A 27,446-nucleotide genomic window follows, 5' to 3' on the forward strand; every position below is an offset into this window, starting at 1 on the left:
GGCGGACCTTTGAGTTGATGAATGAATTGGGTTCAATCATACACTGTATATAAGAAGTGGATGTAGTCACCGCGACGTCACCCATCGGTTTGTGACTATGGTTTTGAAGTTTCACGTTGGGCATTTTGGCCATCGTCGTATTGGTTTTTGGCCGTCGCCATCTTGTTTTTTGCAAACAGAAGTGACACGAGAGGGTGGAGCTAAATACAACCGAACGCTGAAAAATTAATTTTTAGGTGACCAAAAAAAATCCAATTAACTTTCATGAACAGAAAACACACCGTGAAAGGGTTAAAATTGTAAGAGGAAAAAGCGGATGACACCCAGACCGGACAACGACGTGGTAGCGACCTGTCAATCACAAGGTAGCCCCGCCCTAAAGCATACCCTGCTTTATGGTCTATTTGACTCTAAATGGGACCATAATTTACTAAATGAACATCATGCTGTATTGAAGAAGACTTGAACCTAGCGATTGAGACCATAAACTCATGTTTACAATGTTTACTGAGGTAATAAATCAAGAGAGAAGTAGGCTCATTTTCTCATCGACTTCTATACAATCAGACTTCTTTTTGCAACCAGAGGAGTCTGCTGGCTATTAGAAAGAATGAGAGTTAAAGGCACTTCCACATTGGCTTCACTTCCCGGAGGTAGCCCACTGGGTTCAATACAGGTTAATCTGACATAGGATGAAGACAAATACATAGTGTGGGTGTTCAACTGCCACACTGCAGGGGAAACTTTACTGCCGGACAACATTACTCCACAGGTTTTTTTGAGTGGGACACAGTGTGAAGAAGATGAGACTTGGGAGCTTGTGCGGTGTTTAAGAGAGTCTCTCCAGAGCTGGAGCCGGCAGGTCTCTTGACGGAATGTGTCCTTTGTTGGTACTGCCCTGCCGCACGTTCCCTTCCCCATAATCTCCGCCAGTAATAAATAATGACAGCTGCACATGCTGCTTCACCGGTGAGGCCAATCAATTGGCCTCCTCGAGATTAGCCTTAAACTACTTATCCGTCAGTGCTGCAAATCCAGAGGCCCTCTGCCCTGTGATGTAGTCGAGTTACAGATGATAGCTGTCGTGACGTTACATCCAAAACCTTGTCTAATATATCCAACAATTGCCAAAGCATTGTTAAAATGTGTCTAGTCTGCAAACTGTGGCATCCATTGGGGCAAAATCTGCATCGACAAACAGTCAAATTTTGCAGAACATACAGTAAGAGGTTAAAAGCAATCAAATCAGACCAAACAAAGGCAAATCCTTTGCTTTAAAAATTATTGAATCAATAGCTGCATAAACACCATTTCCAGGGATACCCAGAGGCCAAAATCAATAAGATCATATTTAAGTATTTTAATGTATTCACGATGGACCTGTAATTATCACTTGACCAGTGTGAGGGCGTGCTGGGATTTCCCTGTCAGAATAAAGTTGATCTTAGAGCACGCAGATGTAGAGACGAGAGCCTCAGACCAAGGCTGTACTTCCTGTGGACGAGGATTAAGGTCAACAACTAAGAAAGCACTCTCGGTTTGAAAAAGCACCCATGATGCCGCTGCTACAACCAGTGTACAGTTAGATGGACATTAAATTCAAAGTAGGTGGTCATTAGATCTTAAAAAAAAATACTGTCTTAGTCTCGGGGCACGCTGAATGAGACAGCAACAGATTTTGGATTAGTGTCTGGAGACCTGCATTGAGAAGTATGCGATTGGGATTCAGAAACATTCTGAGGCACTAACCTGAACGGTTTGTTACAGGAGTCAAGTCACTTTGAAAACATAACATTCACAGCAGCATTATACTGCCAATTTTAATACAACACAGTTTAAACCTTCAGCCCTCTGCTTGGCGGCAGCATTAGCGCTCGTTCTCCACAGCGTGACAAATGTGGACGCTGTCCTGAGGAGAAATCTCACATTTAAGCTCGTCGGTGTGGAGAACTCGGGCACAAACACAAGCCGGCAAACAAATGCGAGAGCAGGCACAGCCTCTGTGAAGGCAGCTGTTGCTTCATGTCTGCAGGCCACCGGGTCCAGCAGGAATTTAGGCCTCAGTGAGTGACTACAGAATACCAATTCCTCTCCACTGGAAGACAGAGCAAGACCAGTAACCATGGCAACATAAGGAAAAATTGCGATTCCTAATCTCTGAGAAAAAAATATATATATAAAAGAGTCATCTGGAGCTGAAGGGAATCATTCAGTTGAGGTGAAATAGTGAGTAATTATCTTTTTATTTGAACCATTCTACGGTGTAACGTGTGCTCTACTTTTAGAGGCACAGCTCCATTTCCCCATGTAATAATGTTGCAATTATTGTGACCATAACCATGGTTTTTGGAAGCTAAAATACACGGGGGTGCAAATGCCACACCCCGTTCATTATGGCTTCTCAAGCACACCCAAAACCATCTCTATGTGCTATGAAATTAGTGTGACTTAAAGCCGACCAGCAAGGACACACACACAAATCTGGCTCTGGAAATGGGAACACAGGACTCTTTGCTTTAGAGTGCTGGGGTTTAAGGGTTCTCAGAAATAGGAACAACCCCGTCTGACTAATTTAACAACACATAAACAATAGATGAGAAGTGAACATGAGTGTTTCTACGAATAAGAGGTTTAAGGCACAAGAAGTTCTCTGTGAAGTGTTTTGGGTTTGAATGCAGGCATCGGGTTTGTCTCAACGAGTGAGGTTAGCAAGCCAACGCTGGGCGCGACCCAGGCTTTCAGTCGCACAATGCTGGCTCACTTTTTAACCAGGGAAAGATCTCCATGGTAACCTACAGTATGCAGCAGCATGGCTAGTCTGCTCTAGAGGAGGTTCATTTCAGGGGATAGGATCGGAAATGTGTTAAGAGTCTGTCTAGTAAAATTAGTTGCATGCTGTATATCCACCGTTTGCTGCTGTAGTAACGTTATTTCCCTGCAAGTTTGGTTTTATATTAAATACACTACCATGCATGTGTGTTATCATCAATAAAAGGGCAGTAAGGGTCTAACAGGATCACAATTTTGCAAAACCCATTACACAATCATACTACTGGTTACTCAGTATTAACACTTGTGACTCTACTACTACACTATAATCTAATTTAAACCACATGGTTCACATTTGACTGTGCAGTCTAATCACTTCTCCTAAATCACAGTCATGTAAGTGTAATTTCACTAACCAAATATATGTGTATTAGGCTAAATGCTTCCAAGCTGTCTGTCTGTCTGTTTGTTTAAAAGGAGGTCAACTGAGCGTATGTGAGCGAGCACCCAGACAACATTTCTATGTAATGGATTTAAATGAAATAAAGCAAAGCGAGTCACACTAAAACCACAAGACCTGTGTCTCCAGCAGAATGTAAAAACAAGATGATTAGACCATCAATCCAGTACTCTAAAAAGAGAGAGAGAATATCTGTAGAATATGCATGTATGCACAAAAAAAGAAAGAAGAAAATTCACAAGGAATTCAACCTTGGCGTAGTATATGCTGTAGGGATGACGTATTTTTGCAGGCCAAATAGGAAGTTAGCATCAGCAGAAATTTTGGATTATTGCAAAAGTTTGTAAAATTCCACTGTTTGGGCACTACGGAAATTTGCTTCAAAGCTCGGCACTCTTCCTGGGGGGCTTGGTTAGAGCTAGCTCTTCTGCAATGATATGAACAGATACTCTGAAGCAGTCATTTGCGGCTGTCGAGAGACTACAGAGACCATAAATGCCCAGAACAGACCAACCCCCCACTGGTCGTGTGAAAGCAGACGTCCCCTGGGACGCATCCTTTGATATCTATTAAGGGGCATTCCCACACTGGCCCCCATTGACAGAGCTCTGATTCTTCTAGCGCTGAACTTCCGCGCATCACTTATCAATAGAGACAGCCAGAGAAAAGCTCAACAGTTGGGATGCCCAGACTAAAGCCCAAAGGAGCCCAAACACGCCTAAAGAGAAGAGAAAACCAAAAACAGGACGGATGAAATCCTCTGGTTTGCTATTCTCCATGGCAGCTTATGTAACAGTTCCCACTTTAATAAGGAGGGGGAAAAGGGGGCCAGGTCAATACCTATCCAGCGGGCATATGTGCAGCTGGGGCTACTGGTTTGAGATTTCACTCACTTTTTTTTACTCTCTCTCTCTCTCACACACACACACTCATGTCCCTACCTCAATCTTTGCTTCATTCATTCTCACTCTCCCTCCCACACATCTCCTCCATCTACCCAAGAGACCCCAAATTCAATTACAGCCAGGCAGCAGTGGGAGGCGGACTAAAGCCGCACAGGTACAGCTGAAAGGAATTCTGATACGCGACATGTCAAGCAAATGCATCATGGGAGCCACTTCACTGCAGGCAGAGCTACAGCACAGCACAGCACTGACCGAAAGCAGAGCCCGGGGTGAAATGCAGCGATTTCTGTTTTAATTACCACTGAAGCATGGCAGAAAATAACATGGGAAAAAGAGGAGCAGCATATGTGGTGCAGCATCAGCATCAGCAGCAGCACAGCGTCCCACCTTTCTGACAGATAAGAGCATTTCAGGAGATGAGAGCAGGGAAGGTGAAGCCAGAGCACCTCGAGTAAAATAAGGCACCACAGGATAAGGATAATCCCGTGATATCACACTGCTAGTCGGGTGCTGACATGTTAATTAGCCCTCTGAATCTCAATGAGAAATTCATAATTCATTGGAAGAGGGGCAGTGGTGCTGTGAAGCTGCTGTGAAGCAGCTGAGGCAAACCGGTTCCCACGAGGGTTTCACCCTTCATTTCGAGACCAGGGGGACATGACGGAGAGAGTGGAGGCTATTGCTCGGAGCAGTGCCGCTGCCACACCCATCATTTCACTGTGATGTCTATCAACCCTGCTGCTACTAAGTCACACAGCGCCACGGTTCAAGAGCTTAATGAAAGGATCAGATTGCCGTCATCAAAGGGTAACGTTCAATGGAATAATGCATGTGCATGAAAAGTCAGAGGATCCACCTTCATGCGTCTGTCACAATAACCCCAGATCACAGGTTATGTTTGCATTCGCCTCATCCTTTCTTTGTGAATTGACAATCGGTCACACACACAGGCAGATAGAGTCGACTTCACTGCTCGTCTGCACCAAACAAACATGAGGATCTTCCACGAAGAGACATCCATCTTGGTTACCATAGGAACAGGACTTATTATAAAGGCATCACTTTTCCACAAAGCACCTGGGCACAGTATAGAAAGCAGTGCGGCATAAACGGTGTCAGACATAAACCTGACAGCACTAGTGACAGCTTCCATCAGTGGCTCAGTGCTGTCTGTCCTTCCGTGAAACAGCATGAATGATGCAGAGTAAATGGCTTTCTCTATGTAGCATTGTACTACTTAAGCTGTGTTTACAACACGGCTGTTTGCTTGTGCTTTATGGAAAAATGGAGAGGAGACATATGATTGAGGTATTAAGCATTCAAACAATGATCAATTGCTCACATTCCTGCTACAGAAATACCCCACACTCTGCTCTAAAAATGTCTCTTTTATCTCTCACGGGAAATATGTAACAAATATTTCTGAGAGCGACTCACACCGTTAAGTTATGCACATTCCTACCAGCTGCATGATGCAGATCTAATTTGAGCATCTGGGAAAGCCTGGGCTGGTGACGGACAAGCATTCAATCATATTATTAATCCACTGGTACCAAAATGCTGCGAGTCTGCAAACACTGGAAACACATTGGCTGCTGTGGTGGATCTGTGGCTGAACATGTAAATCCACAAAAGACGTAGCGATCCTAGATTGTTGATCTTTAGTCTTAGTCTCTTTTCCAAGTAATAATAATAATGATGATAATAATTTTCCTTTTTGCATTAGGTTCAGTCAAGTTTGCATTAGGGCTGTGTATTGGCAAGATCTGGCAATATGATATCACGATACAGGGGTAACGATTCAATATATTGCGATACTGTAAGCAAGGCAATAAATTGTGATTTTTTTCAAATCTAATTTGAGGAAAATCGGTATATAGACACACCATATGAATACAATCTGAGTAAAAAAAAGTCACTATATGAAATGGCTACTATGGGGACTAACTCATTGGATCCTCAAGAGTCTCAGCTTTACAGTCATACCCAATTTATGCAATTCTAAGACTGTTTAGGGACCCCAGTATGCAGAAATATTCAAATACATCATTTTAGAATAGGAGAAAATAACACATTTGTACTGCATGCAAAAAACTGCATGTTTTTTTTGCCCAAAACTGCATGGAATTAGCATAAGATGGGCATGTCTGTAAAGGGGAGACTCGTGGGTACCCATATTGAACCCATTTTCATTCACATATCTTGAGGTGAGAGGAAGAGACCCCTTTGAAAATGACCATGTCAGTGTTTCCTTGCCAAAATTTAGTGTAACTTTGGAGAGTTATTTAGCATCCTTTGCGAGGAAAAACTGTCATGGCCATTTTCAAAGGGGTCCCTTGACCTCTGACTTCAAGATATGTGAATGAAAATGGGTTCTATGGGTACCCACGAGTCTCCCCTTTACAGACATGCCCACTTTATGATAATCACATGCAGTTTGGGGCAAGTCATAGTCAAGTCAGCACACTGACACACTGACAGCTGTTGTTGCCTGTTGGTCTTGAGTTTGCCATGTTATGATTTGAGCATATTTCTTTATGCTAAATGCAGTACCTGTGAGGGTTTCTGGACAATATTTGTCATTGTTTTGTGTTGTTAATTGATTTTTAGTAATAAATATGTACATACATTTCCATAAAGCAAGCATATTTGCCCACTCCCATGTTGATAAGAGTATTAAATACATGACAAATCTCCCTTTAAGGTACATTTTGAACAGATAAAAAATGCGTGATTAATTTGCAACTAATTTGCAATGAATCATGGACAATCATTTGATTAATCGCGATTACATATTTTAATTGATTGACAGCCCTACAACAGATTCCCCTGATGAAAATGCCATTTCTCTTTATGACTCAAATGACAGTGTGTGATTTCCAGCATCCTCTAGCCTGTTAGTATTCTTAGCCATCAGCCACCATCATTCCCACTGCTGCTCCTCTCCTGTGTCTCTCATCCTCCGCGACCCAATTACATTTCTGGATGTGAGGGAGGAAGAGGGTTGTACGTGGGAAAACAACCGCTCCCCCCCCACCACCACATCAACCCACTGCTGGATTTGAATTTCATGCCATGAGAAAAAGGCAACCAAGGGTTCAGAGGTCATGTGAGGAAAGTATGAGAATATTTTAAGCCAATGCAAAAAATGATGCAATGCCACAGTCACATTACTGAACAAGAACTGAATATTTTCCGGCTTCAATGTGCATCACCAGTGGAACATCTGAAAAAAGACGTTCATCTTTGTACTGCTGCATGTGTGAGCCTTCAAAACCACCGCAGCACTGGCTCTACAGTAGCACACAAATGTATATATTTATGGTGACACCAAACATATGACCCCCCCATCCCGACCCCCAAATCCTTACCACCCCAAACACAATGTCATCTCTCAGGGAAACTGGGTCAATCAGCAGGGAAACCAAGACGAGCTAATAATACCTCAAAACTTATTGTGTCAGTCATATTTTAAGTCAAGGGATTTGAATACGAAAAAGCAACTCGCACACAGCCCACAGCGAGGTAGGCTGTGTCTCCTGAATATGTTAGTCATAATTGGTGTGCAGCAGCGTATCCCCATGCCAGCGCGCAACACTCACATTAATGCTCTGCATGGATAACCCCCCCCCCTCCTCCTGCCCTCCGCGGCAGATATCAGTGGAAGACAGAACTCTGCAGCATGGCAACCGACTCAGACGCTCCACGTCCACCTCTATGTGTAGCCATGGCAACCCACACATAGACCAGCGTGATTCCATGTGGCCTTTCAAACTCAAACTCATATATAGCGTTGAAATTCATACACAAATGTATGTTCACAGATCAATCCAGGGATCCAAACTACCACCTCAGAGGGACTATATTGTACAAACACAGCTTGAAAGGTCGTGGCAGTCGCGCCAACAAGGTGCTTTCTATCCAGCAGAAGAGGGAGGGATGATAAACGACGAATAATTCCTTTCCATGGCAGGAGCATAACAGGGAGAGTAACGACAGATTAAAGTGGGCTGAAGCAATACTATTGAGACAGCAGTCTCGAACAGAAATGTTTCTATTTTACGGCTCCCAAAAGTGAACAAATGTAATATGTTAGCGGAACAGACAGCAGTGACAAACATCAGATGTCTGGATGCTGGTAATTCCCAACCTCTTTCTGATTGTCCCCACAGTCAGGCTGCAAACACTTGCTCGGGTGACATGGGACATTAAATCAGAGAGGAGCTATTTATCTGTACACTGTCTCTAACAATCCTTTCATTCACAACTCTCTATAAAGACCAGCTTACTGTAAGAGGGAGGGAGGGGGAGATTGCCATGGTCACCATCTCTTCGCATATCTCTACCAGTTTGCTGCTGTACTGTTGCTCCTTTTAAAATTCATTCTCCACAGCAGAATCACACTTTATAAACCTGAAAAATGGTCATCTGCATCAGGGGAATGCTACAGTCACAGCACAGTGAATCTAAATAGATCTCACCGTTACTAGTGCATGACTTATATTAGGGCGTGGGGAGCGACGGTAATGGGTTTAGTAAACTCATTGACATGGTGTAAACGGTAGGAGAGAGTTGGATTCGTTGCTTTGGGCTGCATAGTTGCAGCCCTATTCTCACGAATGCTCTAACAGCCAATCAAATTCCATTTTGTATTCTGCCAATGACAGCTCATCAAGAAATACTGGTGTCAAACCATCCTCTGTGTCCAAATCGTTCAACCACCACCTCTGTCAGTTCACCATACTAAAGCAGCGTGACGCTGGTGGAAGCAGACCGCGTCGCCACCGCAGCTCACAGTTTAACAGGATTTAGCACACTGCTTCAAGGCTAGACGGTCTTCCTCCCTCTGAGCGCTGCCATCGTTTACAGTCGACACGTCGCGTTTGAAAATACACAACATGCAACATGAGATATGGAGAACCTTTGATGGTCTGTAATGTGCATAAATAATATGTAGCTTGAATTTCAATTATGCTGACGTGTCTCTCTGCAGAAGATGAAATTCCTGAGTTTTTTTTCACATAGATGTGAGCTTGTATTGCTTTATTAATTGTGACTATTCAAGGTCAATGCCTAACCTTAACTATTCAAGATCAATGCCTAACCTAAACCATTCAAGGTTAATGCCTAACCTTAACTATTCAAGGTTAATGCCTAACCTTAACTATTCAAGATCAAAGCCTAACCTTGACTATTCAAGGTTAATGCATAACCTTAACTATTCAAGGTCGATGCCTAACCTTAACGATCTCGCGAGAGTTTCCCAAATTGTGGGTTACCTTCTAGACACGACCCAAATCATGTGTGCGCTTGCTAGTCTGCTAACATTACCTAATTTTACGGCGCCACTGATGTAACCAAACATGAAAGCAGCGTAACTCGTTTAAGTGGCAGCTGATTGGTAAATAATCATTTTGTGTCAGGAGGAGGCGGGATGTCTGTGAATTTGATTGAACAGGTTTACAAAGTGACTTTGTTATCAGATGTACGTATATATTCTTTGAATCTTTAGCGAGCTTCTCAGAAACAAAGCACAGCGAGCTACTTGTTGGAGACCCCTGCTCTAAAGCATGCAGGTCCTTTCATTAGTGACATAGCCCCCTTTAGTCTGGGTGGTTCCTGCTGCCCTGTAAACATGCTTTAATTAATGGAATGGAAAAAGAAATGTGATCCAAAATAGGTTGAATATCGCTAGTCGCAGGCGTAGGTGATTGCCACTCATATCTCACACAGTGCACGCCTCTGTATCTGCTCCGCTGTGACGAATGTTGGAAATAGTAGTGATAAACTATGGATCCAGCCACAGGGATGATGCATTGGGATCACGGACAGCACGGTCAGCTTCTCAGTGAGAGATGAATTACACCCTGTCACATGAACTCTGTAGATAATACGATTGTGACTCAGTGGGTCAACCTCAGACATGCTTCCTGACAGGATGAGGAGAGGGCTTTACATGGCATATAAATTTAAGAAGCTCCTAAAACAGTAATATAGGCTTCAATGTTTTCTAGTGTCTGTAGACAGATCAGGGTGTTATATGTTATGATGATGGATTGACAGAGTAGAAACACAGCTAGGTGGGTCGTCCAAAAACATCTTTATCCACTGATTTGTAACCTGAACTCACTGCAGAGCTTGAGAAAGTCAGGGATGAGTGTGAGTAAGCGGGCGGACGGGTGTCAGCTCCGTGCAAAGCACCCGAACAAAAACACTGATACAGCTCTGACTTTGATAATAATGCACTTTGCGTGCCCAGTCTGATAGTCTGTAGATTATATAAACTTTAAACAAGGTTTTTTTTAATAAAATACAGTTGTACCGACAGGATACAGTAGAGCACAGAAGCCGTTTCTGTACTGCGAGGCAGACAAGTGCTCGGGTCTGCCTGTTTGTTCACCTGAGGAGTGCAGTGAGACCAGTTGAGTAGGCGGTCCTTAATGTGGCCCAGACCACCTCTGAATGTGGTCTGGGCAATCGGATCTCAATGGTTCTTGAGTGTATTCACACCTGTAATTAGAGCTGTCCACTTGTGATCCGATCACTGAGGACGCATGTTAATGACCCAAATGGTGGATCAGCCAAGCATGGCTAAAAATGTCTTTTCCTTGTGCTTGTGATTAATTTGCTGTAGACTTTGATAATTGATAATTAGGAAAGAAAAAGTCATATATTGTAGTTCAATGAGACTGTGCAGGGTATGAAAATCTCATATAGAAAGCAAATGCCAAGAGATGAAGGGGTCTGTAATTAATGAATTCAAGATTTCTCACACGCAGTAGCCTTTTAAAAAAAGGGGCTGTACCGTGACTGTAATGGACAAAGCAAAGCAATGGCTGGAGGGGACAGCCTGCAGTCGTCAGTGACTCATTATAGTTACAGAGGAAGAACAGAAGTAGTAGTGCAACATAAGAGAGAGAAAGACAGAGTTGTGTCTGAATTTGTAATGGTGAGCGCCTGGTGTTGTTAATATCAGTATTAAATGGGAAGTGGAACATTACATGTTAGGTTGTATTCGTTTAGTATTCCAGGAGTAAGGTCCAGCTAATGGAGCCTGACTGTTTCCTTCACTCACAGCAATGAGCATGACTCTCTTCTCTCTGCTCTGCATTTATCAACCCATCCCCCACCTCCTAACCCCTAAACCCATGCTACAGTCACACTCCTCACCGGCAACTTCTGCTGAGCCCCTACCAGCCATCAACAAACATAAGCGTCAAAACATCAGTACAGACAGAGTCGGCGTGTGTTAGCCTGAGGACTGCAAGACAGACTGAGGGCCACGGTCTGGATTCCCCGCTCTATTGAACTCAGCACGGGCAAAATGGACAGAGGCAAGCTGCCCATTTTAATTAGAAAATAATTCCATAAAACTCCATAATGAAAAAAAGTGCAACCAGACCATTATTTTGGCGCAAGTGTGCTTATTAATCAATGCCAGTTGACCGTTGTCCAGGTTTGTGCAGGCAAACATCATCAGCATCAACACAAGTGTGTTCACAGCCAGAGTGCTAAGTAGGCCACAGCACGGTATGTGACCCACGAGATGGCTCCATGGCCCCTTTTTGTTTCTCAACCATCTGATATTCTGCCCGCTGAGGTGGAAACTTACCCCTCTGAACCAGTGGAGCAGGAACTTAAGCCTTCAGTATCAGTTACAGGGTGAGGTTAGAGGCTTTATGTTTTCTTAAAGAGACACAAAAAAAGTCCTACCTTGAGTCACTCTAAACTAAAATCACCTAAAATGAATTGCCTCAATACTGTATGTTCCCTGCTGCGAAATAAAGGACTACATAATTGCTTGACAAATGTGGTTTGTAGACCATGCAGTTATCTCACTTCACTGCTGCAGGGGAGAGATTATTATCAGCAGGTTGTGAGCCAAGTTGACGCATGTCTTCTGTATCCTCCATCTCAGCTGGACCAAAAAAATGAGATTTTTGGGATGTAGCTGATGTATATGAAAGGAAGCTAGGGCTCCACCAAAGTGTTTTTTTCCCAGCTGAAAACGCCAGGCGCTCTTCTGAAAACGTTCAACTGGGAGCACTTGAGAGCCCTTTGGAAGCGCTGCGTTTTTTCAGCTGAGATATGCTTTGGTTGCGTCTGGTTGCTATGATACGGAATATCCGCAGAACTAACATGTCGGCACAAGGTAGAGTGCTTGCTCCATAGCTATGGCCTGGATGAAGGGAGGGCTGAAGCACGTAGGGGAGAGAGGACGGCCCTGTCGGTCTACGTGGGTTCATGAGATATAGAAATATTTATATATCGATTGACAGACCTAATTGTTAGGTATGATTAAGACCAAAATTCTAGTTGTCAACTACAATTGACGCTCCCATTGCAAAAAAAATGCTTTGGTGGACACGGCCCCTTACTGCTAAAGTTGAGCAACTCACTCAAAGGGGACTTATCTTCATCAACTCGACACATGTAATACATACTCCAACTGTCTTCAGAAGCAACACTGGACTAAACGTGAAAACCTTTCCTCTCTTGCACTGTTTTTGTTGAAAAGATAACACCCCGAATGTGAACTGATGACTGAAGAAAATGTACTCCTTGCAAGCCCACTGAGATTTTTTTTGTATCTCATTGCTGACTTGAGATAGAGGACAATGTGTGTTAAATTGAGCATGAATAAAGCTTTCTGTTAGCGGGGGCCTTTTGTTACCGTCTCCTGAGCAGCATCTTCAGCTTGTTTCTGTCTGACATGTCTGCGGCAGTGACAACAGCTGTTTCTAGCTCACCATCACTACAGCTAAAACTACACCATCATGGGCCTGCTACGTTCACATGAAGGCAAACATGTCTGCATTTCCTCTGCTATAGCAGCATTTGTCCAAACACACAATAGGAATCTCACTGTAGTGCTTTTATTCTAGGGACAGTTCTGCTGTTTTATAATCTCTGTATCAAACTGAATGAAACCTGACAGCAAGTGGAAACAAGAGGATACAGACCAAGGAAAAGACTAAATCAAAGCTGTCGTATATATACAAATCTGACATGTATCAGTGTATTCTTTGGAGGGTAGAGCGATCTTAATCACACAGACTCTGGGACACCAAATCTCCATAAAACTCTACTGTATGCTAACACAACTCTGAGGTTGATATCTCCTTAGAGAGCCTTAGAGAGTAGAGTTTTTACAGATTACGAGCCCTGAAGCAGGATGAGTAACTACCTCTACCTCGTAGCAGATGGCATCACTGGCTGGATGATATTCACTTTTGAAAAGCCAGTACTCGCGAACTGATTGTTCTAAGCTGAGAACAGACAAAGCAGATGAAGCACATAATGACTGCCGTCTTAAAACCAGTGTATTGAGTTAGAACATCAAGAATCTTGTCTTGTAAAACAAAAACAAACAAGACTTTTATTGCCTCACTTAACCCGGAGTACACAACAAGTAATGTGGGTTAAATGAGGGCAATCAAATGGGACCTCACTGTGATAATCTAGTGAGCCGTAAGTATTAAGTACAACACATGATACCACTGGAAAGATTAGTAGTCATGCACAGGGAGCTCCGCCGCCCACTTTAGGAGCAACATTTACCCATACTGCCTTGGGAAACAGCCAGAAGGACACATCCACGCTGCGCTGCACGCGCACTAACTGTCAGTAAAGCTCAGCAGCATTAGTGCCGAGCCCCATTCATACACATTAAACGGGTCCTCTGTGGCTGATGCTGCTGCTGTATCTGTTTCCCTCCATCACCACTTTTCACTTTCCTCTATCTACTCATCTCATTCCTCTCCTCCAGGCAGGAAGGACTGTGGTCACAGAATGTGGCTTGTTCTTCTATTCAAAGACAAATAACAGTCTTTTCACTTACTCCACCCCTATGTTTCTGCCACTAAATCAAGGTCTGAGGACACCTTTCCAAAACACCACAAGCCAGAGGAATGCTGGGGGATTATCTTAACATCTCATCACCCTCAAGGATAATGCTGGCGTTATTCTATGTGTTTTAGGGCTGTCAAAGTTAACGTGTTAACGCAAATTCATTTTAATGCCACTAATTTCTTTAACGCATCAACGCAACTTGCAATTTTTAGGTTGTAGCGGGCTCAGTTTTAAAGCTAGAGTGAAGATACTGGCATCATATGAAAGTAGAAAATCGAAGGAATCCATTGGTAATCCATTGCCAACCATGTCATACTAGTTCGTTGAGAAAGAGGTTAAATAACGCTCTAAACTTACACTAAATTTTGCCGTCATGGCCATTTTCAAAGAGGTCCCTTGACCTCTGACCTCAAGATATGTGAATGAAAATGGGATTTATGGGTACCCACGAGTTTCACCTTTACAGACATGCCCACTTTATGATAATCACATGCAGTTTGGGGCAAGTCATAGTCAAGTCAGCACACTGACACACTGACAGCTGTTGGTGCCTGTTGGAGTTGAGTTTCCCATGTTGTGATTTGAGCATTTAAGACCTGCTCCAGAGCAGGTTAGCTGCAGTTACCATGGCGATCTACCTATGTAAGAAGTGAACCACCGTCGTAAAATGGAAAACCCAGGGTTAACCCTGAAGTTACTTTACTAACCCTAAATCCTGCTTCGTAGTACAGGCCAAAGGTTGGGTTCATGGTGTATTTGATGGGGACTATTTGCAGCCTTGGATTTATACACATTTGGTGAACTAGTGAGTATTTATGGTAGCAGGACGGCGCATGTGGGACTGACACAAAATAAACTACTGCCCATCTTCACCATAATGAAGGAACATTTCACTCAGTGTAACAACGTGGCTCATTTATGTGGCTGGTCATTTTTTAATTGTTTTCTGACAACAATGGAGCTCAGTGGAATATGCTATATCAGGCTTTACACACTACTTGTTAATTGTTGGTCTTTTCATGGGATTTGTTGACGATAAAAACAATATAGAATATCGACAGCCTTACCCTTTAACAGGGTGAATAAGAAAATATATTCAAAATGATTTTCAAGTTAGAATGATATCTGCAAATGATCTGCTTCATGTCCATAAATTCAGTTTGTAGAGCTTTAATAAATCTTTATTTTGCATTCAAAGTATTACCAGCGTATATAATATGACATTCACAATTAGTATCTAATTTTAGCTCAACTTCATAATCTGTGCAAATGGCTTAGACTCAAATGTCTAAATGCAGATCTCTCTGATGAGAAAGCTAACCCTCTAAATCCTGAAGTCATGAATGGAATTCAAATGGCAGCTCTTCTCATTCAAAGATATAAATAAAAAGTATTGTTGTCTCTTTTGTGTATCTGCCTGCTTTCATTACATTATCTAAGAAAGCACATGGATTCTCACACGTCATTATCACGCCAATTTGGGACAGAACGGTGAAATATAATTGTGTCCATGGTTCCCAAAGAATATCAAGAGAGGTTGTCAGGAGGACAGAGTGGAGGAAAAGATGTGTAGTAATAGATGACAGCTGTAGAGCAGGTTCGAGACAGTTTGGGAGATTAGGAAGCTGTGAAGAAATACCACTATTATAAACTGGAAGAACCCTGACATACTAAAATGATCCCTCCAGTTTCATCCATGCATTCAACAACTTAACGTCATGCAGTTGCCATGCCAACCTGTTTCCAGACTGCTGCTGCTATGGTAAAAATGGGAAAAGCTTTTTGGCTTCTGTGCAATAATGAGGAGTCCCAATCCGACTTTAATATTCCCATCAAGAAATGCGCCTGAGCAAGAAAGGCTTTAACAACTCACCGAGATGTCAAAGAGCTCCTCTGAGTCGTCCAACATGCGAACCCTGACGGTGACGTGGCGTCCAGGGGGCATGGCCGGGGGTCTGTGCCCGGGGTCCAGCGTACTGATGCCAAGAGTCTCCGGGGCTCCGAGGCGCTGCCCTGCTCCAAAGGCTATTGGCTCTGGGTCTGGCTCTGCCATGTTGCACTGCAATGCTCACTGCCCAGCCTGCAGAGAAGCCAAGAGAGGAAAGTCAGGCAAACACATGTACATGCAGTCATTCACTTGCACCTGCATACATTCAGTACAGTACTGTATGAATACGAAATAAGGCAATTACTGATCATTAGTTACAAGAAGTAGTAAGAAACCTCCTCTTAAGCTTCAGTAGGCAGAAAGTTTTCGGCATCTTCGGGCAAAAATTCCATAATAACCTTTCAGCATATTGTAATTCAAGTGTTCTGAGAGATAAATAGACTTCTGCACCTCCTCATGGCTCTGTTTTCAGGATTTAAAAAATCTACTTTGGCCAATCACAGGTCATTTCAGAGAGAGCGTACCTATTGAGCATTCCTATTGTCTGTGCTATCATTTTATAAAAACAACTTTTTTTTAATCATGCTGCTCCATTTCTACCTACTGCAGCTTTACAGAGCATCAGTGGTGCAGCAGGTGAAATACAATGAAAGCATCAGAGCCCAGAGGACAGGCTGCACAACCTTCAGTGTCACACTAACAGTAATTGTAAATGCAGTATTTGCACTTGCCGCTAATGGCTGATAATTGTTGCCTGTGGGAGAACCAATTACTGTAAAAAAAGATCCAAGCATGTTCTTGATTTCAAAGCACAAATCAAGCAGCCCTAATTTGATTTGACAAACGACTCACAGGGCCAAAGTGTAAAATCAAAGAGTCAATACAATGACGACCAATTGGGGAAGTCGTAAAAGCGAGGCATAAAGGCCAACGACACACAGACATGCACGTAGTTGGGTTTTAATTGGTCTCAAGAGCATCGGGCCAAATACGTGAGGACATTGAATGAGCGGTGAATTTGAGTCATCAAATTATAAAAAATTATAAACTATTTGAATCCAGCTGTGACCATATAGCGTCCATGTTATTCTGTTGCTTTTAAAAAGGTGCTAAATGCGAGATTGGGAGCATTTCTTTTGCCTCCGCACGGCTCTCAGCGTGACAACGGCTGAGCTGGTGGCTCGCAGCTAACGATGCTGATAGCGCCAACAGTGTTTACCTGAGGGGGAACCGGAGGGTGGGTGCTACACTTCCGCAACGACGGCGCTATCAGCTGTAACGCCGTATGAGAGCAGTGCAGAGCGGAGGCCGTGAACTAGCCAGTGGGGCACGCTCACATGCACTAAAAGCACGTGTGGCCGGCCATGTCAAAAAAAGCACAGAGAAGATCGGAGTACAACACACAGAGGGAGAGCAACTTCATACTCTGCTCAGGTAGACATTACTCCTCTATATCTTTACATAGCAAATAGTTTTTTTGCTGCTTAATTAATGCTCTGAGTATAGTATATAGCACCTTTAAAGATACAGAGCAAAGACTTGCGTAGAGCGGTTAGGCTCACACTTTCCCCACCGCAGTGATTCCTACCAGGAAACTTCTGCAGTTTCCAGGCTACATTGAAAGATTGTGGAGTAGCTAAACTAATTTGAAAAACTAGAAATTATGATTTTAATTTTTAAAAAATCCACAGTTAAATGTTTCAATTAGAAATCTAAAGGTAATGGATAACTGGTTAGCTTAAATTAAAGAGTAAACAGTTTAAATAGTTAGTTAAAAGTAATGGATAAACAGTTGAAATAGTTTGTGTAAAGTAATGGTTAGAATAAAGCTGAAATTAATGGATTAACTGTTGAAAAAGTTAGCTAAAAGTAATGGATGATGGTTGAAATAAATGGCAGTGTCAACCCGTAAAGTGATCTAACAGGTCTGCAAAGTGACTCTGTGTTTGTCCCGGGTGGAGGACTGTGTTCAGACAAAGTCGTGGACTCATTCACTCTGGGTTGGTTGACACATGAGCAGGCTGCTATCCAGCCCTCATTTATCCGCAGCCAGATCCCCCGAGGCCCTGCTGTCCTGCTTAATTCTCTCTTCATTGCACATTCCAGCAAGATGAAGTCATCTCGAGACCTCACCAAGTGCTTCATCAGAGTACCGAGGCCAGTGGGCAGTTGTTCAGCCGCCACAGAGGTGAATGACTGCTGCCAAGTTTAAGCTGAAAGCTGAATAAGGCATTTCAAAAGGAGTGGATAATGTAATCCAGCAGAGTGCATGGAGAAAATAGGCCAAGGACAGTGGATACACTAAATTTTGTCTGATGATGGTCTGCGTGATGCTTGGGAGAAGGCACATGAGAAGTTTCCAGTCAAACACTGCAGACTGCCGTTGGAGTGGATACCACAAGGCTGACGAGTAAATGTCACCTATTTTCATTATCAATTAAATTGTCAATTATTTTGTAATTGACTGATTAATCAGTTCGTCTATGATTAATGAATTGTCACAAAATCCCAAAGCCCAAGCAGACATCTTCAAATTGTTTGTTTTGCCTGACCAACAGTCCAAAACACAAAATATAAAATTTTCAGTGATATAAAACAGAGAAAAGCAGCAAATATTCCCATTTTGGAAGCCAGAACTAGCAAATGTTTGGCATTTTCCCCCTTGGTGAATGACTTTTCTGTCAAGCAACTAATCAATAAACTGATCATTAAAGTTGTTCCGATACCAGTATCAGAAATGCGTCCAATACATGCCCAAAATTTGACATCGGGTATCAGCGAGTACACCAGTCTATGCACCGATCCAATACCATAATTTATTAACCCAGAAAAAAATAAACGTGTTTAACCAGAAACTCTTCAATTCTTCTTTGCCGCTCTAAAAAGAGTAGCCTTCACTGTGCTGTCGCCCGGGTGTATCATGGCTGCTGCTGCAACTACTGCTTTAGAGCAGCAAAGAAGAACTGATTGCAGGTAGTTTGTCACGTGACAAACTGGTTTAACCTGAGCCAGGCCATATAACAAAGATATCCAGATTTCTTATATTTCAAGGCTAACCAATCTCCTATCACGTCCTTATCTGCTCTTGCTTTTTATTAATAAAGAATTAAACATTAACCCTCCTGTTGTCTTCCCGTGGACTACGCAACTTTTGTCTTTCCAGGTCAAAATGAACCCGGTCTGGTTTGGCTTTTTAATAAAGCATACAGTTTAAACGATCACCAAATTCTGTGTTATACCTTTTTGGCCAACTTCATTCCTAATTATTAAGTTTTACACTTTTTTGGGGGGGAAATTAAGGTTAATAAACCTAATTTCTGTGAAATTATACCTAATTTTGTAGTAAAAAAAAGCAGATATTGTGAATTATTTTGACTAAAGTTATTATCAGAGGAACATAATGTTGATGTATTACCACATACTGGTATATGTAAACTTTTAGTCAGAATATTGTTTTGAGTAGGCAGCCATCCATATTATTTTGGGGCAATTAGATTAAAGAAATCCATATTTATGATATAATGAAGTTTGAAAACGGGTCAAATTTGACCCGAGGACAACAGGAGGGTTAAACGTCATCATGTATATATGTGATCTATGTGAGTTTTACACATTTGAATGTCATGTTGTTTGAGTTTCAGGTCTTCCCTATGAACCTATTTGTAACTTTGGTTACTTATGCTAGAAATAAGGGATTCAAAAGTATTTGGATTCAACGAGCAGATTTGTTTTTGATAAAAAGCTAATGAACCCAAAACATCATGGCCAAAGTGTTAAGAGAGCATGTTGTCATCATTTGCACCTGTCTGTACACTCATCATCAGGCCAACACTCCCTTGGGCTGATGGAAACCAGACCAAATGCGGCCACCGGGAGCGTGACCGCAACCAGGCATATCTTTCAATTCAAGCCCAGTCATTTTGACATTTGATCCTCACGCCGTCATCACTCAGTGGCCCTTGCCTTGATTATTGCAAGTGTGTCATGCCGAGTCTGTAAATGTACGTCTTATACAACCTGCACATGCATGCCGTGTAACTAGACGCTCTTCAAACAAAGCACCGGTGTAACAGATGACAGTGAAAGAGTAGACAGTGATTATTTCAGCCAACACGTATCCTCCCCTGCACCATGGCTCATTTATCAACCACGCATGAAACAAACACACAAAACAGTCACCAGTTAGTTGCACAGCTGGCACCTTGTTCCAGGGGCCACAGTGTGACATAAAGCATAGTCGCCCAGAATACAGTTGCCAGAGGGACATTTACAGACCCCTGAGTGTTTCTCACCCTGCCTTTCAACTTGTTTGCCTGAAATTCCCCACAAGTGTGTAACATGGAGCTGTGACTGCTGGCTCATTGAGTCTCCGGGCTTGTAACAGTGGCTTCTCTGTGTGCCGGGGCACACGGGGCCCCTTTGGTGCGGTCCAACGCTGCACAGCTGGAATCCTTTAGTGACAGCTGAAAGGCCAGAGGCTGGTGCTGACACAGCCAGCTGTCTACCTGAGGGAAGCTCCACGACAACAAAAAAGAGCTCACTTCCTCTGTGTTCTTCTTCTTCTATCCCCATCAGCCATTGAGGGACCTCTCTCTGCCTCTCCTGGCTGTTGGTGCCTCATTCCACATGACGGACCTGGACCTCTCCGTCCTCCAGGAGATTCAGCCATCTCTATCGATTTAATTCAGTCCAAGGGGGCTTATTGGCGTGGGTAACATACGTTTACATTACTAAGCAACTGTGAATTAAAAACAAAATCTGGTCCTCTCTCAAGGTTCTATGGTGGAGATGAGGTTGTGTTGCTCTGGCTCTACCTGTTTGGCATGGAGAGGAGGTCGTGTTGCTCTGGCTCTATCTATTTGGCGTGGAGAGGAGGTTGTGTTGCTCTGGCTCTATCTGTTTGGCGTGGAGAGGAGGTTGTGTTGGTCTGCCTTTATCTGTTTGGTGTGGAGAGGAGGTTGTGTTGCTCTGGCTCTATCTGTTTTGCGTGGAGAGGAAGTCGTGTTGCTCTGGCAATATCTATTTGGCGTGGGGAGGAGGTCGTGCTGCTCTGGCTCTATCTGTTTGGCGTGGAGAGGAGGTTGTGCTGCTCTGGCTCTATCTGTTTGGTGTGGAGAGGAGGTCGTGTTGCTCTGGATCTATCTATTTGGCATGGAGAGGAGGTCGTGTTGCTCTGGCTCTATCAATTTGGCGTGGGGAGGAGGTTGTGCTGCTCTGGCTCTATCTGTTTGGCGTGGAGAGGAGGTCGTGCTGCTCTGGCTCTATCTGTTTGGCATGGAGAGGAGGTCGTGCTGCTCTGGCTCTATCTGTTTGGCGTGGAGAGGCGGTCGTGCTGCTCTGGCTCTATCTATTTGGCGTGGGGAGGAGGTCGTGCTGCTCTGGCTCTATCTGTTTGGCGTGGAGAGGAGGTTGTGCTGCTCTGGCTCTATCTGTTTGGCGTGGAGAGGAGGTTGTGTTGCTCTGGCTCTATCTATTTGGCGTGGAGAGGAGGGCGTGTTGCTCTGGCTCTATCAATTTGGCGTGGGGAGGAGGTCGGGTTGCTCTGGCTCTATCTGTTTGGCGTGGAGAGGCGGTCGTGCTGCTCTAGCTCTATCTGTTTGGCGTGGAGAGGCGGTCGTGCTGCTCTGGCTTTATCTGTTTGGCCGGGAAGCTGCTGGACATCCTCTTGGATCCACCTTCTTCACATTAAATGTATTATTTTTTGTCATATGGATTGTCTATGTTGTATTTTCATTATCTTGTTACTCTCTACACACGACATCTAATGCACGTCTGTCCATCCTGGAAGGGGGATCCCTCCTCTGTTGCTCTTCCTGAGGTTTCATCCATTTTTTCTTTTTTCCCTGTCGCACTGTAAAGGACAGAGGGTGTCGTTTCACGTACAGATCGTGAAGCCCCCCTGAGGCAAAATTCTGATTTGTGATTTTGGGGCTATACAAATGAAATTGACTTGACTTGACTTGACTTCTGCAACTGTCACCGATACCTGGGTGTGGCTGGCGGTTGCATGAATCACTATTCTAAGTTCCCACTGTGTTTTTTTGGCAAGGTTGCATGTGTTCGTTAAGGGAAAAGAATGACAACCAACTGGATAGTACATGCATGTTGTAACCAGAGCTTGGCTGCCATTTAAGCCTCTCCTAAAACAAGCCTTGAATGACAATTGAGAAGCAGAAAATGGTGAAGTCCAGTCAGTACTCACTCACTCAGTGGGGTTTTTTCCCACCTCACACACAATCTGGTAGTGTGTTCACACCATTAATGTAATGTAGGTTAATAGAGCAGGCTGCTGTAATCCTGCAGGATATTATCAAGACAGTCATGTACAGCAGCTGTGACATTACTGCATCACCTTCTGGAAACTAAATGACAGATTATAAAAATGCACAGTTCCTGATCATTTTAAATGTCACACAGAAGAAGCATGCAGCATTACAGTGACTGCAGCGTCTGCATGCATCCATACAGCTCTCTGTGCAATGCAATGCAACCCACACTGGAGGACAAATAGGAAGGTTAGTGGCTGCTGCACATGAAGATTTATTCATTTAGTTATTTCACATCCCTCGAAATCATCAGGATCACAAAACAACATGGCAAAGATAGTCCCCAGGACTTAACCCTAATCTCATCAAACAAGTTGAATCACTTCCCTGCAGAGCACACATACAGGCTGAGGAGCTGCACGATTCTTACCCCTTCTCTCTCCAAATGCGCGCTGATCCACACGGATGTCTTTCACCAGCTGAAAGGAGATATTAGTTACATCCACGTCCAAGTAAAAAAAAGAAGCAGAAACCCGGTTGGGTGTTTAGATGCTGCTCGGACCGGAGACGAGGCTTTCTGCGGTCGCCATGGCGGACGACTGAGAGAGTGAGTGAGTGAGCAGCAGGAGGAAAGACGGGATTACAGATCCGCTCCTCGGTGCCTTCCACTCAGACAATGAAGGAGGTGCAGCCACCTCCACCTTCTCAGCTGCACCGTGGCTCAGGCAGAACAGCAGCACCATCTAGAGGTGTCTGGCTGGAACAACCATGTTCATTATATATTATAAACCAGTGGTTCCCAGGCTCTTTTTGTTTTGGCTTAGTGTGACCCCTTGACCTAGGGCAGAGGTCAGCAACCTGTGGCTCCTTGTGAATAAAAAGAAAAATTATGGAAATGAATAACTTCTTTTAAGTGAACAGGGTTGTAATATTGTGAGAATAAAGTCAGAAGTTTACGAGAAAAAAGTTGTAATATTTTCATTTATCATTATTGTCTACGGTGATTCTTACGACGGAGTATTATAGGGCCACATTGAGGCAAAATAAATAAATCTGAGATTTCGAAAATACAGTCATAATATTACGAGAATAAAGTCATAATATTATGAGAGTAAAGTCAGGTTTCCGAGAAAAAAAAGTCATGATGTTATTCGAATAAAGTCATAAGTTTACGGGACACAAGATGTAATAATGTGAGAATAAAGTCATAAATTTATGAGAAAAAAAGTCGTATTATGAGAATGAAGTCATAAGTTTACGAGAAAATAGTCGTAATATTATCAGAATAGAGGTCATAAGTTTACAAGAAAATAGTTGTAATATTATGAGAATAAAGTCAAAAGTTTAAGAGACAAAGTTATAATATTATGAAAATAAAGTCGTAAGTTTACGAGACAAAGTCGTAATATTATGAGAATAAAGTCAAAAGTTTACGAGAAAATAAAGTTTTAATATTATGAGAATAAAGTCATAATATTATAAAGTAGTAATTTTACGGGTTATTTTCGAGGGGAAATAGAGAGAAGAACATGTCAGCGTGCCGTGCTGCTCCGCAAAGCTTCGAATACCTTCGAACGGGAGGGGGTAACACCCTGTACTCTGTCCCTTCCTGGTTGTGTGTACTGTATGTGCGGTCTGTTCATTGTCAGAATAGTAAGAAAGGGTCAGCCACGCAACAGCATCCACTAGAACTGCCAGACGCTTTGTTTTGCTCAAGGACGCTTCTGCAAAACAGCTGAAAGACACTCTTTTCTTGCAGTATACAATGCTATGACCTAGCCTAAATTCATTTGCATTGCTGAGATGCATTTTTCACACAATGTGGTTGAGAGTAGAGATGACACGAAGCCTGACTCTGATGCTTGTTGGTGGCGTACAACAGTGGTTGGACCTTTCCCCTTTTCTATCATTGAGTAAACCGACAGCCCCTGACTTAGTGACACATTTTATGGATATTTTATATTATATTCAATGCATAACAATAACAGTATAGAACAACTGATAAACTGTACAATCAATCTTGATAGTGAATGCAATAACTGCAGGACGTTTGTGCAAAATGAGTGATTTGGATGAATTTTAACATATTATTTCCTGTGAATATTGTATCAGAGATGAGCTTTCCTGTTAATTTTAGGAACGTTTAATACAAATCCCTGTCCGTATTATGTATTTTATTTTATTTCTAACAATCGTACATACTTAATAGGCTTCCTTTGACTAATTCAGTGTTTTCTTCTTACTGACGCTCTTTGGTTATTTTAACTGCCTCCTTTTCTAATACAGGACGAGGCTGTTTAGCAGAGAGGAGAGGGTCTGTGAATATAACTTGTGTTCAGGTCTTCACCGTGCCCTTATCCTAAGTTTATATCTTAAATAATAAAAATAAACTTAAAAATGTTATTTAATTTTTTTCACAGAAATGAACGAAAAGCTGAGATTGAGGCCAACTCTGTATTTTTTTAAATGGTTGTGCAATTAAAAGTCATCTCTCTCTTCCTCTCATGCATATCAACAGGAGTGTGTAAAACTCTGCCACATGAACACCAATTTAAGCTGCAGCCAGTGACTTTAACTTGGCATGGTAATGCTGATTTTACTGAAAAAAAACTACACTCAGTGTCCGAGCAGAGAATTTATTCCATCTCTGTAACAGCCAACAAGAGATCTGTAATGCTAATCAGCTTGTGGATTGTTCCACAACTGAGTTATGTATCGTGGGATCGATACTGTTGGAATACCACGCTGCATCAAGATCCCTAAAATACATTAATCCAGGTGCGGGTTAAGAAACCTTTGAATGGCTGGGGTGCAGTTTGAAAGAAGGGGGAAACATATGTAAAATTAGTAAAAATGACTCTCATTAAAACCCTAGTTCTTGGCAATAATAGCATGTACATTATAACTAGTTACACTGTTTATTCACTGTAACAAATTAACGCCAAATAAACAACTTTAATAAATATTGTAATATGATATAATATCAGGGCTGCACGGTGTGGAGTTTGCATGTTCTCCCCATGTTAACGTGGGTTTTCTCCGGGTTCTTCGGCTTCCACCCACAGTCCAACGACATGCAGGTTAATTGTTGACTCTAAATTGCCCGTAGGTGTGAATGTGAGTGTGAATGGTTGTCTGTCTCTATGTGTCAGCCCTGTGATAGTCTGGCGACCTGTCCAGGGTGTACCCCGTCTTCGCCCAATGTCAGCTGGGGTCAGCTCCAGTCCCCCACAACCCTGAATAGGATAAGTGGTTACAGATAATGGATGGATGGCCTATCCTCCTATGTGTCATGTTCTAAGTGTTCAGACATTTGTATTCCCTGCTTGTCCTGTCCTTGTTGCATGGAGAGTGGCCCAGGGCTTTGGCAGAGACCGGTGCCTCCACATCGCCCACTCCTCCATGTACGCATCAGGGACGGGGATAAAAGACGAGCAGTGCGTTGGAAAGCTGAAACTGGGATTTTTAATGTCTGCTGCTCGCCCACCTTCTCACTGGCAGGAAGTCTCCTACGCCTTGGTGGTGGTGGTGGTGTGGGACTGAAGATGGAGAAATCACACTCAGTGTCTTGGCAGCTTCAGAGGCCCCCTGGAGGCACTGATATGGAACTGAGGCAAAGATGAACATTTCAGCAAGAGCGTGAAAACGAGCAAGAGCTGCAGCATGAAAGACAAAAACAGACAAGAGACAATGTTGCTTTTGGATTAGTTATGTAAGCAATTAAGATGTTGTGCCATATTCTTAGTGATCTCAGTTATGTAATGGGAAACCAAATCACGAGTCAACTTCACGCTGATCACCACAGGGCAAGGAAACACTTGTACACATAGAATAATTACATTCTTAGAGTACTATTCATTTAAAGTATATTATATGATTTCCATTCAGGACTCTGTACACATATCTATTATCTCTAGAGCTCATTAATTCATATCAGCTAGAAATCTTTACTTTTTTAGGCTTCTTGTTCTCTGTAACACTGTGTACTCCAGGTTAAGGGGTTCAAATAGGGCCACCACCTCACAGCCTGATTAATCTGCCAGGGGGTCCCAGAGCGAAAAATTAGCTTCTGGGCCCCTGTTAACCACTCTCTGGAATACTACCGGTCCCAGATTTACTGTGTGGTAAATTGACTAAACATATTAATTTAAGAATATGCAACATGTAAGCACAGAACTCAAGATCAGGTAGAAAATCTAAATCTAATTTTACCTTACTCCTGTTGGTTTGCTGTGTTAGTTCCTTTACTATGGAGGACGGAACACGCCAAAATCAAAAATAAATGAATGAATAAATAAATGACTTGCTAAATAAAAAAATACGTCATTAAATGTAGCTAAAATAACATTAGTAGTAGCCATGGGTTAATGGATAAAATGTGACATAAATTGATATTTCTGTTTTAATGATTGCTTCTTTATTTATTTATCTTTGTATTAATTCCCTTATTTATTTACTCTTCTGTTCAATTTTCCCTTTTATTTATTTATGTATTTATTTATATTCATTTTAATAATATTAGTCCTATATATTGCCAAGCAGGTGAAATATAGAGTGATATTGTGGTTTAAGCTGACGTGTGTCGCCTCACTGTTTTGAGCGATGCTCATTCATGTCTATTTAGAGCGAGCAAGCGCGAACCTGACGCTGACTTTTGTGAATTAAAGGCCACAGGTGTCGCTGTTAACAAGCATTTCTGATTCTTACAAACAGTCCCTTTAAGAATTAAAAAAAACATCCCAATACCCACACAATCACACGGTCAGCACTGATGATTCTCACTGGCAGTGCATGTTGGGAAGACGTACCAGTACATATACAGTACACGTAAAAAGACTCTCCAAGGGAGGACAGCCTCTCAATCAACAACCAGAAAAATCTAAATTGACAGCACATTGGTCCAACGATGATTTCCAAATGTCATCTTCAATCTTTACTACTGTATTGTACACAATGAACTGGCAGTAAAGTATCATACAGCTGCACATTAGGAAATAAATGATAATGGACAAATTGTGAACTACTTTTAAACACATAAACAAAACAAATACTTTTTATTTAGGCCTTTGTTTTGAGCTGTAGCTAGCTGCTTGTGATAGTCAACGCAGTCGGCTTGTTGTAGCAACCCTGAAGGACCCGTGCAGCCGTCTGTCGCCCATACCTTCCTCCGTTCCGACCGAGTCATGTGACTGAGTGGACGCTACCGCGCATGTCCGATGGGCTAATGAATGAGGAAGATCGGCGGAAGATCCGGGTACTTTTCCAGACGGAAGTCGAGCCATTTTGACATCATGCGCCACTGAGCA

General features: G+C 42.7%; 1 protein-coding gene across 4 annotated transcripts in view; it reads right to left on the reverse strand.

Moving 5' to 3' along the window:
- LOC119500323 (FERM, ARHGEF and pleckstrin domain-containing protein 1-like) overlaps window positions 1-22,879 on the reverse strand; it is a 67,557-nt gene extending 44,678 nt beyond the window's left edge. For 2 of the 4 annotated variants that reach the window (XM_037790006.1, XM_037790004.1), the window contains exons 1-2: window positions 22,571-22,878; window positions 15,860-16,066 (exon numbers count right to left, since the gene is read on the reverse strand). In XM_037790006.1, the coding sequence (XP_037645934.1) occupies window positions 15,860-16,039 (180 nt within the window). In that variant the 5' untranslated portion in view covers window positions 16,040-16,066; window positions 22,571-22,878. Of the gene's footprint in view, window positions 1-15,859; window positions 16,067-22,570 lie in introns of all 4 variants that reach the window. The other 2 variants (XM_037790005.1, XM_037790007.1) reach the window with 2 other exon arrangements.
- Window positions 22,880-27,446: the final 4,567 nt, after the last annotated feature.

This window comes from Sebastes umbrosus, chromosome 13 (genome assembly GCF_015220745.1).
Source record: "Sebastes umbrosus isolate fSebUmb1 chromosome 13, fSebUmb1.pri, whole genome shotgun sequence".
Lineage (NCBI taxonomy): Eukaryota > Metazoa > Chordata > Actinopteri > Perciformes > Sebastidae > Sebastes > Sebastes umbrosus.